The sequence below is a fragment of the Herpailurus yagouaroundi genome, unplaced genomic scaffold (genome assembly GCF_014898765.1).
Source record: "Herpailurus yagouaroundi ecotype Mexico unplaced genomic scaffold, PumYag 190, whole genome shotgun sequence".
Taxonomy (NCBI): domain Eukaryota; kingdom Metazoa; phylum Chordata; class Mammalia; order Carnivora; family Felidae; genus Herpailurus; species Herpailurus yagouaroundi.
In genome coordinates this window covers 19,924,124-19,944,452 of record NW_024412421.1, presented here as the reverse complement: position 1 = coordinate 19,944,452, position 20,329 = coordinate 19,924,124, and the positions used below count along the sequence as shown (strand labels likewise).

General features: G+C 44.6%; 3 protein-coding genes and 1 pseudogene across 8 annotated transcripts in view; 2 read left to right on the top strand and 2 right to left on the bottom strand.

Annotated features, from left to right (window-relative positions):
* Positions 1-5,162, bottom strand: part of PRMT7 (protein arginine methyltransferase 7) — a 51,746-nt gene extending 46,584 nt beyond the window's left edge. Inside the window, exon 1 of the mRNA XM_040442894.1 lies at positions 5,127-5,162. The gene's annotated coding sequence lies outside the window, so the exon portion shown is untranslated. The remainder of the gene's footprint in view (positions 1-5,126) is intronic.
* SLC7A6OS (solute carrier family 7 member 6 opposite strand) lies at positions 6-10,972 on the top strand. The gene is made up of 5 exons (XM_040442915.1): positions 6-217; positions 342-626; positions 6,645-6,848; positions 9,018-9,138; positions 10,210-10,972. The coding sequence occupies exons 1-5, from the start codon at positions 23-25 to the stop codon at positions 10,338-10,340; spliced, it is 936 nt and encodes a 311-aa protein (XP_040298849.1). The 5' UTR covers positions 6-22; the 3' UTR covers positions 10,341-10,972.
* On the top strand, positions 2,347-3,178 carry LOC121009701 (cytochrome c-like; annotated as a pseudogene).
* A 1,719-nt stretch (positions 10,973-12,691) lies between the features above and the next one.
* SLC7A6 (solute carrier family 7 member 6) overlaps positions 12,692-20,329 on the bottom strand; it is a 36,005-nt gene continuing 28,367 nt past the window's right edge. For 5 of the 6 annotated variants that reach the window (XM_040442884.1, XM_040442888.1, XM_040442887.1 and 2 more), the window contains exons 7-10: positions 18,176-18,272; positions 15,760-15,909; positions 15,465-15,648; positions 12,692-15,029 (exon numbers count right to left, since the gene is read on the bottom strand). In XM_040442884.1, the coding sequence (XP_040298818.1) occupies positions 14,935-15,029; positions 15,465-15,648; positions 15,760-15,909; positions 18,176-18,272 (526 nt within the window). In that variant the 3' untranslated portion in view covers positions 12,692-14,934. Of the gene's footprint in view, positions 15,030-15,464; positions 15,649-15,759; positions 15,910-18,175; positions 18,273-20,329 lie in introns of those variants that run through there. The other variant, XM_040442889.1, reaches the window with a different exon arrangement.

Sequence of the window (20,329 nt, the reverse complement as noted above, 5' to 3'; positions counted from 1 at the left end):
AGAGTCCTCCGCGACAGCCAGTATGGAGGCCGGGAGGACTGCAGTGCTTCGCGTGAAGCGGAAGCGTAGCGCAGAGGCTGTCGAAGCTCTTGTCCTCTCTTGTAAGCGCCTGCGGAGGGGCGGCGTCGAGTCGGTAGCTCAAAAGACACCTCCAGAGGATGTGGAGAGAGGGCCAGAGAATAATGTCTTCCAGTTGGTGGCCACCGTGCGCTCCCAGGTATTGGGCGGGATGGAGCCGATGTCTGAAGGGGATCTTAGGGCGCAAATGGGGGGAAATTGTATCCCTGACCCCTTGACGAGCCGCCTGCTTACCCCGGCTGCTCTTCCCTACCACCTCCCAGGAGGAGCCAGTCCAGGAGCTCGTTCGAGCCGCCCTGCGCCCTTCCCGGGGCAGCCAGCAGCGTATCCGCCGAGAACTCCGCGCTTCAGCTCGGGAGATCCGACAGGAGGGCCGCTACAGGGTGATTTCTAGCCGCCGATCCTCAGGAATTCTGTCGGGTAGCCTAGAGTCCGAAGACGTGCCGGGAAACCCAGAAGCCACCGAGGACGGAAGCTTCCAGCTGTTCGACCTAGTCCACGAGGAAGGAGACCCAGAGACCGCCGCCGCCGCCGCAGTCTCCTCCAAAGTGAGTAGCCGCCGGGAGCAGAGCGCTGGCCTTCCCGCGGACAGATAGTGCCAGGGTCTGGGCACTTACTTAGCATACAGTCAAGAGGAGGCACACAGCTTCGCCTTACTGATGAATGAATGATCTATCAGCCGAGATAACCTCCTTTTACAGATTAAGTTATTCATTCAACAGTATTTACTGAGTGCCCACTATGTGTCAGGCATTGTTCTTAGGTTCTGTGGATATAGCTTTGAGGACTTAACGTTCAGGTAGAGGAGAGAAACAGAAAGCAAATTTAATAAGGGCTGTACAGGGAAGGGGGGGCAGGAAAAGATTGGTTCCATTACAGAGAGGGTCTCAGAAAATGACATTTCAGTGAGGACTTGGAGGAGGTGAATGGCAAAGTACTGTGGATATGTGAAGAAAAGGCAGTTTGGTGTTTTCTTTTTTAAAAAAAAATTTTTTCCAACGTTTATTTATTTTTGGGACAGAGAGAGACACTGCATGAACGGGGGAGGGGCCGAGAGAGAGGGAGACACAGAATCGGAAACAGGCTCCAGGCTCTGAGCCATCAGCCCAGAGCCCGACGCGGGGCTCGAACTCACGGACCGCGAGGTCGTGACCTGGCTGAAGTCGGTCGCTTAACCGACTGCGCCACCCAGGCGCCCCAGTTTGGTGTTTTCAAGACCAGTGTGCCTGGAGCTCAGTGAGCTCTGGGAGAATAATAAGGAATTTGGGAAAGGATTCCTGTTAGACCCTGAAGATACTTTTAATTTTTGTTCATTTTTGAGAGACAGCAGGAGCAGGGGAGGGGCAGAGAGAGAGAGGGAGACACAGAAACCAAAGCAGGTTCCATCCAGGCTCTGAGATGTCAGCATAGAACTTTATGTGGGGCTCAAACCCACAAACCCCGAGATCACGACCTAAGCTGATATCAAGAGTTGGACACTTAACTGACTGAGCCACCCAGATACCCCGACCCTGAAGGTACTTTTTTTTATTATTTTTTTTTTAATGTTTATTTAATTTTGAGAGAGACAGAGACAAAGTGTGAGCGGGGGTGGGGTTGAGAGAGAGGGAGACACAGGATCCAAAGCAGGCTCCGAGCTGCCACCACAGAGCCCGACGCAGGGCTCAAACTCACAAACCGTGAGATCATGACCTGAGCCGAAGTCGGTCGCTTAATCGACTGAGCCACCCAGGCGCCCCTTGAAGATGCTTTCAGGGACACATTGCCTTCACCCTTAGCTGGGTAATTACTGGAGGGTTTTGAGCAATGTAAAGATAAAACAGATGGAAAAACTCATCAGAGGAAGGTTAAAGGACTAGTTCTCCCTAGCGAATCAAGTTTGAGGCAGATTTAAGTCTAGAATGCAAGTCTCTTCACATTTAATCCAGTGGTCTTTCCATTGTTAGATTTACTAAATTTGTTTTGTACTTCAGTTCCAAAAAACAAAGGCTACCTGTATTCAGACTATAGAAATAGAAAACTCTCAAACTAAAAGGTTCACCCCCCACTGATTTAACAAAAAAAACTTGGGGCGCCTGGGTGGCCCAGTTGGTTAAGCCTCTCACTTTGGCTCAGGTCATGATCTCATGGTTCGTGAGTTTGATACCCATATCAGGCTCTCAGCTGTCAGCATAGAACCTGCTTCAGATCCTCTGTCCCCCTTGCTCTCTGTCCCTCCCCTGCTTGCACTCTCTTTCTGTCTCTCTCAAAATAAACTTAAAAAAAACTTAATAAACTTCACTCCTTTTAAAAGTTAAAGTTTAAAAACTGAAATTTTAGTAACAAATATGTCAAGCAAAAAATATTTCATCATGATGCTGGTATACTTGGATAACAATTTGTGCATGATGATGACAGCCACATCTTTTACCAAAACTAATTGAAAACTGATTTATGAGTTATAAGTCAAATAGCTTAAAAAGTAAACCAACGTTTGGTGGAATTGAATCAACCAAAGAGCTCATTCAATTTTAAAAGAAAAACTAGTATATAAGCTGATGAAGGATGTGAACACAGACTTCCTGACAATGCAATAAAAACTAAACACATCAAAAATGTTTGCATATCAGAGAGCGGGACATCCGGCTTGCCAGTGGGCATCTTCAGTCTCCATGTGAAGAAAGCAATTTAAAAATGGGTGACGTTGAGAAAGGCAAGATTTTTGTCCAAAAGAATGCCCCGTGCCATACTGTCGAAACGAGAGGCAAGGCAAACACAAGACTGAGCCAGATCTCCATGGTCCAGTGTGTGCAAGATAGGTCAGGCCCCTGGATTTTCTTACACAGATGCCAACAAGAACAAAGAACCCCTGGGGAGAGGTGACACTGATAGAGTATTTAGATAATCCCAGAAAGTACATCCCTGGAACAAAAATGATCTTCACTGACATTAAGAAGACAGAGAAAAGGACAGACTTGATAGCTTATCTCAAAAAAAGAGCTACTAAGGAGTAGTAATTGGCCACCGCCTTATTTATTACAAAACAAAAATGTCTCATGTCTTTTTTTATATGTACCATATTTTTTTAATGTTTATTTGGAGAGAGGGGAGGAGTGCAAGTGGGGGAGGGGCAGAGAGAAAGGGAGAAAGAATCCAAGGAGGCTCTGTGCTGTGAGTATAGAGTCCAACAGGGGGCTCAGTCTCACAGACCAAGAGATCATGACCTGAGCCAAAATCCAGACGCTTAACCCCCCCTCAGGATTGTCTTTTAAACAGCTATTCAAAAACACAGCTGTAGAATTAATCACAGGTTTAAAAAAATGCTTGTCCATAGTAATTATTTTTTTAAAAATGGATTTAAACTGAAAGCAAACTTGGGGTTTTATGTCTACTAGACTAGCAGGGGAAAGATTGATAGCACTGCTGGCAAGGCTAGATTAAAATGGTACACCATTGTAGTGCTTACAATTGATGCAAGGCTTTTGGAAAACAGCATGGCTTTATTTATCAGCAATCCTAAAAATAGCTTGGGACTTATTTTAAAACTACTTCAATTTATTTTTTTATTTTTATTTTTTTTAATGTTTATTTTTGAAGGAGAGAGAGAGACAGAGTGTGAATGCGGGAGGGGCAGAGAGAGAGAGACAATCTGAAGCAGGCTCCAAGCTCTGAGCTGTCAGCACAGAGCCCAGCACGGGACTCGAACTCACAAACCGCGAGATCATGACCTGAGCCAAAGTCAGACGCTCAACCGACTGAGCCACCCAGGCGCCCCTATTTTTATTTTTTTAATGTTTTTATTTTTGAGAAAGTGTGCATGCATGTACATGTGTGCAAGTCAGGGAGGGGCAGAGAAAGAAGGAGACAGAGAATCCAGAGCACTGTCAGAGCAAAGCCTGATGTGGGGCTTGAACCCATGAACTGTGACATGACCTGAACCGAAGTCAGAGACTCAACTGACTGAGCCACCCAGGCACCCCTACCTAAATTTATTTTATTGTTGGGATTCTAAAGCCATCCAAACATATAAAGAAATTTAACAGAAGTAGTGACAGTATTTTTTGCCACATTACATTTCTCATTAATTTGACACCACTTAAATTTTAAGCAAATAAAGTACTATTTAATAGGAAATCTTAAAAAGTAAAAAAGTTCTGGGGCATCTCGGTGGCTCAGTTGGTAGAGCTTCTGATTCTTGATTTTGGCTCAGGTCATGGTTTCAGGGTCATGTGATCAAACCGAAGAGCCCAGGTCAGGCCCTGCGCTAAACATGGAGACTGCTTAAGATTCTCTTGTTCTCTCTCTCTGCTCCTCTCCCCCCTCTCTTGCGTTCTCTAAAAAAATAAAAAATAAAAACCGTATATATTTTTTATACAGTGTATATTTTTTCTTTTTTCTTTTTTTTTTTTAATGTTTATTTATTTTTGAGACAGAGCATGAACGGGGGAGGGCCAGAGAGAGAGGGAGACACAGAATCTGAAACAGGCTCCAGGCTCTGAGCTGTCAGCACAGAGCCCGACGTGGGGCTTGAACTCACAGACCGCGAGATCATGACCTGAGCCGCAGTCGGACGCTTAACCAACTGAGCCACCCAGGCGCCCCTGTATATATTTTTTAAAGTGAAAAAGTTCAGTTCATTTTATCTAGTGATCTCAACCCCAGGATTTATCCTAGGGAAATAATTCAGAAGCAAACAGCTTTGGTCTTAACAAAAGCTACTGTTGGTTTACTAAGTAATTACTGTGCATTAAGTACTATGCTAAGTCCTTGTTGTGTTTTCTTTTAATTTAACTCCTTTAATCTTCATGCAAACCCTATGAGGTAGGTGTTTTATCCCCATTTTTCACATGCAGGAAACACATTCATTGCAGCATTGTAGATATAGGCTAAAAACTGACAAATTGACATACACAGCTGCCTGCACCATTAAAGTGATCACCATGAAGACTGGCAAGATAGTATGTATGTTTATACCAGCATACACATAGACTAGACTAAAGAATAATTTTTCTTTTATAAAAATGATAGATGTTCCTTATAGAAATTTTGAAAAAATGTAGGAGGGGTGCCTGGGTGGCTCAGTTGGTTAAACGACTAACTTCAGCTCAGGTCATGATCTCACGGTTCCTGGGTTTGAGACCCACAGCAGGCTCTGTGCTGACTGCTCAGAGCCTGGAGCCTGCTTTGGATTCTGTGTCTCCTCCCTCTGTACCTCCCTGGCTTGTGCTCTCTGTCTCAAAAATAGACAAACATTTGAAAAAAAAAAAATTTTTTTTTTTTTTTTTAAGAAAAAATACAGGAAAGTAAAAAGGGGAAAAAATCACCTATTTTACCCCCATCACAAAGGTAATTGGAGTAAAATCAGTTTATTGTCTTCAGAGTATAAAATCAGCTTGTCTTCAGAGTATGGCATTTTTCTGTTTGCTAGTCTTTGTAAATATTTTAATGGCTGCATGATTTGCTGGACTAAGGGTGGGGGGCTTATAAATGGGAGCCAGAACTTTGCTTGTGAACAGTTTTGAGGTTGGTCAACAGCCTGCACAAAAAGTGACATCTCTAGTTCCTTTTGACTTTGGAGCAAGAAAGAATTAATTCCCTTCATCTTCTAAGTCTGGTCTCCCTTTATCTGCCTTAGCTATGCAACATTCCACCCAATATGGTATCTGGTTTGAGCTACACAGCCTCCTCCGATGAACCCTTTGAGAGGGGTCATTTGTAGCATGCCCCCCTGGGTTTGCAAATTGACCTATGCTACTCTGGATGACACAGCCTGTTGCCCTGGAGTACCTCTTCCCTGGGCCAGTTCTATTCTGGGGCAATCTATCCTGAGCTGTTCTTTCTAGCAGTAGGATTATAGGGGAGTTCACTCCTGGTTTGTGATTAAAAGTGGGAGGGACATCATTAGGGCACCTGGGTGGCTCAGTCACTTAAGCGTCTGACTTTGGCTCAGGTCATGATCTCACAGTTCATGAGTTTGTGCCCCACATCAGGCTCTCTGCTGTCAATGCAGAGCCCGCTTCAGATCCACTGTCTCCCCCTCTCTCTCTCTCTGTCCATCCCCTGCCTCACACACACACTTTCTCTAAAGTAAACATTTAAAAAAGAAACTTAAAAAATATTTATTGAAAAAAAAAGTGGGACATCATTGTGGGCAAGCCAGGTGGTGGTAGTCATGAGTCCAGGAATCGCCTTTAGACCCCTGTAGGAGGCCACACAAAATGCAGATCCCTAAGGGGAGAACATCATACTGAAGGAGCTTAGAAGATGTGGGGACAAGACCAGCCAGCTCTGCTGGCCCTCTTCTCAGGCCCATCTTTCCATGTGCTCTCTTCTGTCAGCCAAGCACAAAAGGACAGGAGCCTATAAGTGTCTATTTCAAAAGAAAAACTACACATTAGGTTTTTAGAGATAATTGAGTTTTTAATTTCATTGCTAATTAAGAAGAAACTAGTAGGACATGGGAATAAGAATCTTGAATTTAACATAGACAACTATAGAGAGGCTTCTTTCACTCAAATCTTAGATTCCTCCTTTTGGAACATCGATGGTTTAGATCATGTATGTATTATCTCTTGATTTCTTTATAGATCTCTGACCCAGATGTGATCCTCTGCAATTCTATAGAGTTGATCCGTGAGCGGTTGGCTGTATCTGAGGATGGACCAAGAATTGGGCACCAGGAGGAACAGAAGGATGACTATGTATATGACATCTACTACTTGGAGATGGCCACTCCAGGATGGATTGAGAACATCCTCTCCGTTCAGCCCTATAGCCAGGAGTGGGAGCTGGTAAGGGGACCCATGAGGATGAGGGGCATGAGGTAGCCTAAGCAATTCTCTGGTCAGGATGCTTTGCATCCACTGGGTTCAAGGTTGTTCTTACCTCTTCTTGTTCTTGCTTAAATGGAAACATTTATTCTAAATGCTTCCTGGGAACCTGGGTTTAGTGCAAGAAATTTTGGGAACGACGGTCTACATTGATAATGTTTGCTCTTAATACATCTTTTATAAGGTTTGCAATATCATTTTTAACATTTATACCATCCACCCTTGGGGAAAAACATGGGGACTTAAAGAGATAATAAACCAGAAATTCTTAAACATGAATGGTAATAAAAGCTTTTTTTAAAATTATATCTTAAAAGGGGGGGATCCTTGGATTAAGAAAGCTAACATCCTGGGGCACCTGGGCAGCTCAGTCAGTTAAGCGTCCGACTTTGGCTCAGGTCATGATCTCACAGTTCGTGGGTTCGAGCCCTACATCAGGCTCTGTGCTGACAACTCAGAGTCTGGAGCCTGCTTCAGATTCTGTTTCTCTCTCTCTCTCTCTCCCTCCCTCCCTCCCTCCCTCCCTCCTTCTCTCTCCCCTCCTCCTCCTCCTCCTCCTTTTCTTCCTCTTCCTCCTCCTCCTCCCCTGCTCACTCTCTGTCTCTCGGTCTTTCAAAAATAAATAAATGTTAAAAAAAAATTCTTTTTTTAAAAAGAAGAAGAAAACTAACATCCTGACATCTTTATTTATTTTTCTTAGTGAGCTCTACATCCATCGTGGGGCTCACACTCATGACCCCAAGATCAGGAGTCACATGCTCTGCTGATTGAGCCAGCCAGACGCCCCTTGACATCATTATTCTGTTTTGTTTTTTCTTAAGTTTGTTTACTTTGAGAGAGAGATAGAGGGCGTGCCCCTGCACATGAGCAGGGGTGGGGCAGAGAGAATCCCACACAGGCTCCTTACCGTCAACACAGAGCCTGCCATGGGGCTTGATCTCGTGAACTGCAGGATCTTGACCTGAACCAAAATCAAGAGTCAGTCTCTTAACTGAGCCACCCAGGTGCTCCTGACATCCTTATTATTTTTTTCCACCAGCAGGGGAGAGGCAGAAAGGGTGGGGACAGAGGATTCAAAGCAGGCTCTGCACTGACAGTATCAAGCCCATGAGATCATGGCACCATGAGATCATGACCTGAGCTAAAGTTGGATACTCAACCAAGCCACCCAGGCATTCCAACTCTTTTGTTGATATTGTTTGTTTATTTTGAGAGAGTGAGAATGTGCAAGCAGGGGAGAGGCAGAGAGAGAATCCCAAGAAAGCTCCATACTCAGTACAGTGCCTGATGTAGGTAGGGCTTGATCTCAACAACCATGAGATCATGACCTGAGCCAATATCAAGAGTCGGACACATAACCAACTGAGCCATTCAGGCACTCCAGACATCATTATTCTTAAATTCTAAAATGGTGAAAGGCATATTTATCCCATACCTACACTGCAACCATAGTCTCACAGTCACGAACCCACCCTGGACCATTGCATAGCCCCTCTTCCTGCCCTTACACTCAAGTTTTGGTTCTGATTTTTGGCATCACCCATAATCTATTTAATCCCTCTCCCACCTGGCTATCCTAAAGTTTGAAGATCACTGCCATCACCTGCTCAGAGCTGTCTCTCCTCCACAGCCTGGTGTGTTCCCTTCTGGTGGAGTTCATCCTATCAGGATTGTAATGCCTGGAGCTGGACTCTGAGTGGGGAATAGGGCTGTTGTCACTATCTTGTAGCCTAAGGTTACTATAGCCTCTTGTGCAGCAGATTCAAAGCAGCTCCTAGGCTGCCTCATTTTCACACAGCGCTCTTAATTTTTTTAATGTTTTGGTTTTTTTTTCATTTATTTTTGAGACAGAGAAAGACAGAGCATGAGCAGGGGAGGGGCAGAGAGACAGGGAGACATAGAATCTGAAGCAGGCTCCAGGCTCTGAGCTGTCAGCACAAAGCCCGACACGGGGCTCGAACTCACCGTAAGATCATGACCTGAGCTGAAGTTGGACGCTTAACTAAGTCACCCAGGCACCCCTTTCACACAGTGCTCTTAAATGATCTCTCCAAGTTGGTCTGCTAATAGCTTCCCCCCTACAACCTTAGAGGTTTTGATTTATACTCATGATTGTGTTGAGATGTGCAGGTGAATGATGACCAGCAGCCAGAAGACATTTATGAAGATGATGATGATGAGAATAGTGAGAGTAACTGGCGCAATGAGTACCCAGAGGAGGAGAACAGTGATGGAGATGAAGATTCCAGAGGTACATGGGTGGCAGTGTTGGATGGGAAGGGACTGGTGGCATCTAAGACTGAGGTGTGAGCACGGTTCACTTACATCTTAACTGGCTTTCCTTCTCTACCATTCCCAGCAGCTCACCCACAAGCCATTGGAGCTCTAAGAACCCCAAAGACCAGTGTTTCCAGGGGGCCTACTGGGGTTTTAATGTCAGTCAGGGCTGGGTTTGAACCCTTGGTTCTTTCATGGCCTGTCTGTGGGTCTTGGGGACATAGTTAATGGCTCACTGAGCCTCATCCTGTCTCCAGAACAGTAATGCACTAACTTTAGTGATTGGGATTAAGGGAAACATCTATCTCAGTGTCTCTTCTCTCGCTCAGTCAGGAAAGTATTGGAGAGGTTTGCCAGTAGGAGCAGAGCTAGGATTTTGACAAATCAGTTATATAACTTCTCAAAGAAGTTGCTGTGTTTATACCATTTTGAGGAAGCTGCAACACAGGCATGGTACCCTGGGGAAGGAAGAAGGAGAGATACTCTGATGATAAAGTTCCTTCAGTGATTATGTTCTTTGTGCCAACAAAAAGAACTTCTTGGTCTCTGTTAATGGAGGAACAATTAAACTATGGAATATTCTTTTGGGGAAGTGCCTGTGATATGTTGAAAGGGGCAGACATGAAACTATATTTACAGTATGACTACAACTATGATAACAACAACAACAAAAAAATCCTATACTTAGGGGGAGAAATGAAAAAATATTCCAGTGTTGAGGGACTTGGTTTAAGTGGTAGAGAAATAGGATTGCCTTTTTTTTTGCTTATTTTTGAGAGAGAGAGCACAAGCAGGGCAGGGGAAGGGGACAGAGAAACCAAAGGGGCTCGAATTCACAAACCATGAGATCATGAACTGAGCTGAAGTAGGATGCTCAACTGACTAAACCACCCAGGTGCCCTCCCCTGCTTTTTTAAATTCAAAATTCTCTTCACTAAGCAAGTATTTTAGAATAGAGAACAAAAAACCCAGACCTTCTTGAGATGGTAAAGGGTTGTCGTGGCCACCTAGAAACTCAAACAGCCCATTTCTTTGATCATTCTAGGCTCTGATGAATACGACAGCTTCAGTGAAGAGGAAAGAGGCAACAGCAGACCACAGATGTGGAGCAAATACCCTTTGGATGTGCAGAAGGAGTTTGGCTATGATAGTCCCCATGACCTGGATTCAGACTGATGATCCCATGAGATTCTATCACAGGCCCTTGAGGGCTCTAACTGCAGCTTCAGCCACCCTAGTAACATCCTTGGGTTTCTTATCTTAACAAGTAGAAGGGAAAACCCATGTCCAACAGCACCCTCCTACCAGTGAAAACCTGTGCTAAAGGAGTGTGTCTTTTTCAGTAACAGTAGGACCCCTTTGCCTCAATCAAAAGTGACTCTATAGTCTGGGGGGAAAAATGATGTAAAAATGATGCTTCCTGGCCTGGGGATTTTCCCATTCTACTCCTACACTAAGGCCAGTAAGTGGAGGAGAGCCTCCTGTTTCCTCAACACTAAGATTTAGCTTTCTCATACCACCCGGCCACCTGCCTCCAGTAAAAGCCTTTCTTTTGATGGAATCTAGAAGGGCTATAGTTGGTCCCTTATAGCAGCAAAGACTGGATAGTTGTGGCCATAGAGATGGAAGTAGAATCTGCTTGAGCTATGAGAGGTTTTAAGTTAACAGCTGTCTCTACCACCCTGTTTCCTGACTCTGATAATGGTTGTAAAGACTGCTGTCTTCCTTTGGCAGTGGTGCCAGAAAGAACAGGATATGTATGAATGTGATACTCTTATGTTTAATAAAAACTAACTTTAAAAATGGGAGCAAGTCATTCCTTGAAAACCTTTTAGTTTTTATTTTTTTAGAGAGAGTGAGTAGGGGAGGAACAGAGGAAGAGAGAGAAACTTAAGCAGGCTCCACAATCAGCGCAGAGCCCAATGCGGGCTTGATCCCACAACCCTAGGATCATGATCTTAGCCAAAATCAAAAGTTGGATGCTCAATGGACTGAGCCACCCACACACTCCTCAAAAACCTTTCTTTTTAATATTTTTTAAATTTTTATTCATTTTTGAGAGAGAGAGACATAGGGTGAGTGGAGGATGGCCAGAGAGAGGGGGAGACACAGAATCCAAAGCAGGCTCCAGGCTGCAAGCTGTCATCACAGAGCCAGACGCAGGGCTGGAACTCACTAACGATGAGATTATGACCTAAACTGAAGTCAGATGCTTGACCAACTGAGCCACCCAGCTGTCCCTCCTCAAAAACCTTTTAAATCTGAATGGCTTTACATGTTTTCCCACTGTACCTCCTATCTCCTATCCCCACCCTCGACCAAAAATGGGCAGGGGGGGAGTGGTTAGTGAGACAGCTTTCAGGATTGACCTTAGACACTAAGGACTTCAGGCAAGTGAGGAAAAGAAAAGCAGATCCTGAACTTAGCTTTCCAATGAGAAATGTTAACTATGCACAGTACTCACTAAAAAGTGATTAACGGAACTTGGACTCCCTATAAGCAAACTCTGTCCCTACTTCATTCCATACCACACATCTTTGCTCTGAGTTGGCATTTATTCTTCTAAGAGAACATTGTCCCATAGAACTTCATGCACAATAATTATGTTCTATATCTGTACTGTACAATAGTAGCCACTAGCCATATGTGGCTCAGCTCTTAAAGTTTATGATTAGTGCAACTGAGGAATCAATATTTTTAAATTTAATTAGCTATATGTGCCTAATAGTTAACTGTACCGGATAGTACAGGTCTAGGAAAATAATACACAGAAATTTTGATTCAAAATGTGCCTTCTTGCCCTGTGGCACGAACACCCATCACATGGAAAGATGAGTTGCACAGGGATGTCTTCTACCCACATCTTTTTTTTTTTTTTTTAAACGTTTATTTATTTTTGGGACAGAGAGAGACAGAGCATGAACGGGGGAGGGGCAGAGAGAGAGGGAGACACAGAATCGGAAACAGGCTCCAGGCTCTGAGCCATCAGCCCAAGAGCCTGACGCGGGGCTCAAACTCACGGACCGCGAGATCGTGACCTGGCTGAAGTCGGACGCTTAACCGACTGCGCCACCCAGGCGCCCCTACCCACATCTTTTATAATTTCTTAAGTATCTCTCTTTTTCTAACCTGCCTCCACCCATTCTTTCACTTCATGTTCATTTTGTAGGTCTTTCCTATATTCCTAGATTTATGTTAAACCTGCCAAAGTGATTAAATTCCGTATGTACTCTTGTGGCTACAAAACCAACAAAATGTTAGTTTACCATCCTAACTATCCACAAAGGTACAATTCAGTGCTGTAAGTAACAGGCAGCAATTTACATGTGTAATACTAGTCATCTTAGTCTCCTGTAGGCATAGAAACAAAGGCTTAAAAACTACTCAGTGCCATTATAATGTGCTTACTGCTGTTTCTATACTCATTAAGGTTTGCCAACATTAAAGGGCTGACAACCTCACATACTGTGCCTACTGCAAAAGGGATTAGCACACCAGGAGAAGGATTGAAGGAGATGAACAACAAAGACCTTGCAGAAATTTAATTCCACCACAAAGCTTGAGTGCTGTAGGGAGTCTCTGGCTTCCCTCCCACAGATGGGTTCTTGGGTGAAGTCTGTATCCAGCACAGAGGGGAAAAATGCAGGTGCCATCCAGTAATGAGAGGGGGATGACATGGCTCACTAAGCTTGTATGGGGTCACTTAGGGTGTGAGGCCCATGCTTCCCCCAGGAGCCAGTGGGGGGCAGCAAGTTCTTGGGACTAGCTGGTCATTTACTTCAGTGGAGAAAGCTAAAACCTTGGTCAGGGATCCTCAAGACAAGCACACACGACTTCAATGATTAGCTCCAGAGGATCCCTGGGAAAAGTGCCATCTTGCCTCAGACAGGAGTCAAGTTTACACAGTCTAGGCAAGTCAGCCTTTGCACAGACTCCCTATTGCCCCAACCCATGACAGTAGGAATGTCCTCTCATTTTCTCATCCATGCATGCCCTGAACCGAAGACAGCTGTGCTCATGCTCCCCTGATTGTCTTTATTGAGCAAGTATGACCAAGGCCATTCCCCTGACTGCGACTGGGGCCATTTGGTGGAAAAGAATGATCAGGAAGGGAGATTGCCTCATTCTTGTCTTTACAATTAACCAAAGGATAAGAAGTCCAGGCAGGGGATGAGCCAAGTCTGCAGGTTCCTCTGGACCCAGGATGACAGTGTCTGGACACATCACAGGACAGATGTACAGTCCACCGCAACCATGGCTGTCCATGAGGGAACGAACATCCATTAGGCCAAATCTGCTCTGGCCTGACCTGGATGCTAAAGCACAGCCTGAGCACCAGAATTAGTTGCTTCCAATCACGCAGTCTGCTGAGGAGCCAGATTTGAGGATGAAGCAGCTTTTTCCCCCCTAAGTCTTCACTATCTCCACAGGGAGAAAATAGAGGTCCACACAAGTACCAAGCTCTTCCTGAGACTGCAGGCCCACCAAACCTCCAGCAAGCGGAGGCAGACAGGACAGGTATGCACTATCCCGATGATCCACACCAAGACAGCTCGGAGTGTAAACAGAGCCCAGTGTTGGGGATAGAAGAGGAGCATGCAGCGTGATGTGAGGTTTTCAGAAAAGGGAAATGACCACTTCTAGCACCAAGGTGGGCTTGTGTGGGTCTGCACAGCATCCCTCACACCGGCCCTTACAGAAAGAAACAAACTATTTGGTGGCTTGGGTCCATGAGATGGTCTCTAAGCCATTGACAGCTGAGAGAATTCAGGTAATCCACTTGAATTCTAGAACAGTTCATGTCCTCTTAAAGTTCATACCAGAAACCCAGAAATCTACCTTCTATCATCTAGAACAAAGACCTAAGGTCTCAAGTAAAATAAAGGATTATCCTTCAAAATAGCAGTATTACCAGACTTCTGACTCATGAATTTGTTCATTTGTCCTTGCTGATTTGAGCCAGGTGCTTGTAATCTGTGACCTATTGACTAACGTGTAATTGATACATGAGTTTAAAAAAATCTTTAAAGTTCACCTTTGCAGCTAAGACTCAACAGAAGAATGTGCTAAAACCAAAAAATCTGTGGTCTGAGTCTGATCCACCACCACACAGAGACACCTCTAAGGGCAGAGGGACTCCGTTTGGAGTAACTTTGAATTTTTAAACACAATCAGTCTATGGCATTCGGTAGATGAATGAACACCAATGCTTTGCTAGAACTGGGGTTCTGGATTAAATAATATCAATAAATAATGGAATACAGCCGTCTTTCCAGGGAAAGATTTTGAGTCACAGGAAGAAATGATAGCATTTTAGGCCTCTACAGTCAGATGTTTGGACCTGGTCAGAGGAAAACTTGCCATAAAGCAGCCCCTTTTGTAGAGACTTCTGATTCAAACCTCAAATATCAAATTCAGAACCACCAGCCACAGCTATTAACCTAGCACTTCCTTTTCCCCAGTGCAACTTGCCAAGTGTTTGGTAAGCTGTACCTACTCACCAGAAACAAAACTAAACAACTATTCCCCTGACCCCAAGCCCTCCCACCACCACTTTCTATACAGTTCCCACCTTCAGGCTGGCCTCAGACCCTGAGTCTGCTCCCAATGAGAGTGACCACCAAAGCAGGCCATTGGCCCTGAGCCCCCTTACATAATGTGGCCCACAGGATCCTTTAGAACAAGAGAGTTGGGCCTGTACAGTCTTGTCATCTGGACTTTGGTGGCTGTGGCTGGTCTTCCAGGCCTCAAGGGACATCATCTCTGGCCTCTAGTCAGTTTTCCTTTCAGCCTTTTTCTCTTCAGCTACATCGAGCTCGGTCAGGACACAAAAGCAAAGCTGCTGGGTGACTTTGGTGATAGCAGCTAAATGAAAATAGAGAACAGAATTCAGCAAACTGATGGTTAGCTACAACCCCAATAAGAACACCACAGTGTTGATTAAAGCACATCTATGGCCCCCTCCCACTTGTCCCTTGGGTATCCTGTGCCAGGCTTTGCCTCTTAACCCCATAAGCCTCACTGTCCTCCATTCCATGCCCAACCAGAAAGTGATACATGACTCCCCATCTCCCCACATGGATTGCACTTTCAGGAGGGAGTGTTTTAACCCAAAAATAGGACTCTAAAGTTAGAACTAAAGTGCTCATGTCACTGAGAAGTCACGTGGTCTCCAGTACATCACTAGTACAGGGGAAGCTTTTAGCCACCACTCCTACCTCTGCACACATCTGTGTGTGCACGCGCGCATACACACACACACACACACACAGGCAGTGAGTGATGGGCAAAGAAACTTACCCAGGACATTCCGAATAAGTAGTGGCCTCTGGGACTCTGGCAGATAAACACCCACGAAATAGACAGGAACCCCGGAGAGGGCAATCCCGATGCCAATGAGGGAATTGATGGTGTCACTGAATAGAGGCACAATCACCAGAAACACAGAGCATGTGCAGAACACGATGGGAAAAAACAGGCTCAGCTGAAATGGAGGGAGGTGAGATACGAGGTAAAGCACTATGCGGGAACAGGGTACAGAGAAGTCACCTACAGGAGATGGCCCACCCCTCCTAGTCTGTCCACAGCCACTGACCTTCAGAGGCCGGAGCCGCTCAGGCTCCTTCCAGCGAAGATAGAGCTGTCCAGCAACAGACAGGCCCACGAAGAACCAGTAGCTAAAGCTGAAGTAGTTGATGAGCAGGAAAACATCTTCCACAGTGAGGTAGATGAGTGTCATGGTACACTGGAGGAGGAGGGGATGGGCAGAAGGAGTGGGCATTGTCACTAACAGGCCACCCCAGGAGACTCCAACCACCCAGCAATCAATACGAGATCTGCCGTTCATTGCTGATTTAGCTTACCAGACTACCTCCAGTTCTTTTCAGTGACCCCTTGGCATCAGATAGGTCAATTCTCTGCATTAACCTTCAAGGTGGCATCTCTCCCTCTTCTGTTGGCTCTTCCTATACACAATGCCTCCCTTCTTTTTTGCAAGCACTTCAATAAGAAGCCAGACTCCTTTCCCCTTCTGATGGCAGATATTTAGGCCCTCCTCACTTTGATGCATCAACCTCAACATGAAACACACTGCCCTCTGGAGACCATCACTCCTGAGTCCCAACTACCTGGCTTATAAATGGAGGAAATGCCTCCAGAACCAACTCACTGTCCTGAGGTCTTAGAAATGTTGATTGGTAAAATGGATCTATACCCCTGATAAAACAGGTATGACAGAATTTGCCCTCTGGAACAAAAAAGTCCTAGAAGACAGAATCAGGGACTAGAGTCCTGGGAAAGGTCAGATTTACTTAAACTTCAAAAATATGGAGTTTCCCCATTTAATCTTTTCACCTATTATCAACAAAGGATTTAAAACAAAAAGAGCCCATTCTGGGGAGAGAAAGGGGACTGTATTGAAAAAAGTGGGGTGAAAGAGGATTCAAAAACAAGATGTCAAATCTCCCCTAAATTTATAAATTCAATGCAATCCCAATAAAAATACTGAGAAGATTTTATGTTATTTTGACAAAATAATGAAGTTCATAAAGAGAAATACAAATGTAATTGCCAGGAAAACTTCAGGGGGGAAGAAAAAACTATAGAAGTATCCTTAGTCCCTGTTTAGATTTCAGAAATTCAGGGCGCCTGGGTAGCAGAGTCAGTTGAGCCTCCGACTTCAGCTCAAATCATGATCTCGTGGTTCATGAGTTCGAGCTCCACATTAGGCTCATTGCTGTCAGTTGGGAGCCCACTTCAGATGTTCTGTCCCCTTCTCTCTCTGCCCCTCCCCTACACATTCCCTCTCTCTCTTTCTCTCTCAAAAATAAATAAGCATTAAAAAAAATAGTTTTTAGAAATTCAGTACAAAGCTAAATAATGAAGGTTGGTGTTAATGGAGAAGATAAGTTGAGCTGATGATACTACTTAAGGGGTATGTAATTGTACTTGGTACATATGAAGCACCCTAAAAATTAGCTATTATTTTTATACGAGAATAATTTTAAACTGTGGATAAATGGATTATTTAATAAATGATATTGGTATGGCTGGCTAGCCATTTGAGAAAAAATTAAGTGAATTCCCCCCGCTCACTCCATACACTATAAATTCCAGATGAATCCAAAATTTAAACTTAAGTAATGAAACCAGAAAATAACTAAATGACAAAAATAAATAAATAAATAAACCGTCCACCAAATCTTGGAGTAAGGTTTCTCAAGGCCTTTGTTGGCCTTCATATATATAATACCTTAGTGCAAATGAGAAAATGGCAGTCCTACTTCAGGTCTTTTCTCATTTGTTAGAATACTTTCATAATTTACTGATTTTGTTAGAATAAAATGCTTTACTGCTATCTACTGTATATAAATCTATGATGTCTATAGTATGAATAGAGGCTCCTAGGTAGTTGGTATACAACTGGACTGGCTTTTCTAGATATGCTTTCATTAAATTTAAAAAAAAAAAAAAAGGAGCTAGAAAGGAGGAGAAGGAGAAGAAAAGAACTACTGACAGAAAAGATAAATTTTACAAATTCATTTTTATATTCTTTTGTACTGTTTCCTTCTCTAATATAATTGTTTTACTTAAAAAAAAATTTTAATGTGTTTTTATTTTTGAGAGAGAAAGAGAGAGACAGAGTGTGAGCATGGGAGGGGCAGAGAGAGAGAGAGAGACATGGAATCTGAAGTAGGATCCAGGCTCTGAGCTGTCCGCACAGAGCCCAATGTGGGGCTCGAACTCACGAACTATGAGATCATGACCTGAGCTGAAGTCAGATGCTCAACCAACTGAGCCACCTAGGTGCCCTGTTTTACTTTTATATTTTTAAAAAAGTTTAAGAAAAGAGAATAAACACTAAGAGGCTTGGAAAATATCTTAACTGACCAAGCCACCCAGGTGCCCTTTGGCTTGGGAAATGTCTTAAGAAGCTGCTATACCTCCCACCCAGTCTTCTCATAATGTCAGCAGGGGACTACAATCCCCACACCCGCCCCAGCAGAGCTTACATTGAACAATAAAGCAGGGATGGGTGTAAAACGCTCAATGTGGATCATGGACAGTACATCTGGGAGGTGGCCCTCACGGGAGCCCACGAAGAACAACCTAAAAGGACAAGAAGTGTGTCAGGATGATCCTTTCACTTAGCCATGCAGCCATACTCCTCAGACAAACTAGGCTCAGAGCTCCAGAAGAAAGCAGGAGGCAGTGTCTCAGGAGCATCACATGCTCTCTATGCATGCCCAACCCAACCTACCCTCACCCTCACCCCAACTTTACCCACAGATGTTTCCAACCTCCAACCATGGGTACGGTACTTAAACATTATCCAGGCACGTCCTACCTCACTGTTGGCCATGGACAGCCGCCAGCCCCTCAGCTATAAAACCCACCAATCACCCAATGAATGCCTCACTCCCCCATCACTCACTGGCACTCCAATCCATTCCACCAAGGGTACCTCCACTCTATCACCCCACAAATTTCATACTTAATACAATGGCTGTTTAAAGAAGGGCAGCCAGCTCTCTCTCTCTATCTTCCCCGAGCTCCTGATATATGATAGGACAGTACAAGCCTGGTGCTCAAAGAGACAACCCAGGCTTCCTCTCTGTCCCCAAAGAGCCCTACTGATTGAGAAACAGAGCATCAGAGAAATGAACCACAGACCAGGGTGTACAGCATCATCATGGAGCACATGGCATTCACCAGGCTTGGGTGGGCTGAGGGAATAAAAAACCTTACAAGAGATAACCATATCTGGGCTGGGAAGAAGAGTTGGAGTTTGCCAGAAGGTGAGTGGGTAGGTGGGAAACAGCATAGGCAAAGGCAAAAGAAGCTTGGAGGAGTGAAAGAGGGTGGCCTCCTTGAAGGTTGGTACTAGAATGCCTGCAGTCCCAGGATAAGGTGTGTGAGGAGACAGCTGGAAAGAACTTGCACACAGGCCATGCTGTGGAGTCTAAACAAACACTGAGAGTCACCTGTGGCTCTGAAGTAAAGGCCTGACAGGATTTGACACAGAGACTCTGGGGGCATCATGGAAGCCAACTAAAGGAGGGAGAGGCTAAGGTATAGGGAGAAGGCCACACAAGAAAGCAATCTGTGACAACTGTCCCATAAGAGAAGAGGCCTGAATGAGGGTAGACACCCTGGTTTAGGAGAGAACAAGACATATGTGACAACCTCAACTAAATTTGGTGATACATTACGTGTGTGTGTGTATATATGTGTGTGCATGCATGTACATGTTTGAGTTGGAAGAAGAGGGTAGACACCAAGGGAAAAATAAAGAGGCCACACAAGGAGAACTGATAGCACATAATATCACAACTAGAGACAAAGCACAAGTGGAGTGCATTGAGATACCTGTGGGCCATCCAGGTGGAGCCACAGGAGTTGAAGATAGCATCTGGAAGGGTCATAGGGCAAGATATTGGGAGTTGGCTCACACGAGGTTAATAATTTGTGCTAGATAGAGAAGAAATATGGTAGAGGGGATGCTGGAAGGGGAGGTAATGTCCTGGTGCAGCAAAGGTGTCTAGTACAAAGACAAAGACAACTACATAGGTAATAAAGAAAAAGTGAGAAGGTAAGACAGAAACAATTGTGCATTATCTTGACATCACTGCAGTCCCCTTTATATGCAGACCCTTACTCTCTGCATTCCCTATCCCCACCCCCATTCTGTCAATGCCACAATATAGCTGAATGAGGTTAAAAGGCACCTACCACATAAGTATTTTAAGAAGACTGTCAGAGCTGGGGCACCTAGGTGGCTCAGTCAGTTAAGTGTCCGACTCTTGATTTCAGCTCAGTTCATGATCTCAAGGTTTGTGGGATTGAGCCCCACATCAGGCACTGTGCTGACAGTGTGGAGCCTGCTAGGGACTCTCTCTCTCTCTCTCTCTCTCTCCTTCTCTCTCCCTCTCTCTGCCCCTTCCCTGCTCTCTTTCTCTCTCTTGCTTTCTCTCTCCCGAAATAAGTAAATAAACATTAAAAAAAAAAAAAAAAAAGAGCGGTGTCTGGTGGCTCAGTCGATTAAGTGTCCAATTCTTGGTTTCCACTCAGGTAATGATCTCTGAACTCACAGATTGTGAGTTCAAGCCCTACCTGGGGCTCTGCACTGACAGTGCAGAGCCTGCTTGGGATTCTCTCTCTCCTTC

Coding starts and splice junctions, on each gene's coding strand:
- SLC7A6OS (XM_040442915.1), top strand. CDS start 23: ATGGAGGCCGGGAGGACTGCAGTGCTTCGCGTGAAGCGGAAGCGTAGC. Junction 218..341: donor TGGCCACCGTGCGCTCCCAG/GTATTGGGCGGG, acceptor ACCACCTCCCAG/GAGGAGCCAGTCCAGGAGCT. Junction 627..6,644: donor CCGCCGCAGTCTCCTCCAAA/GTGAGTAGCCGC, acceptor ATTTCTTTATAG/ATCTCTGACCCAGATGTGAT.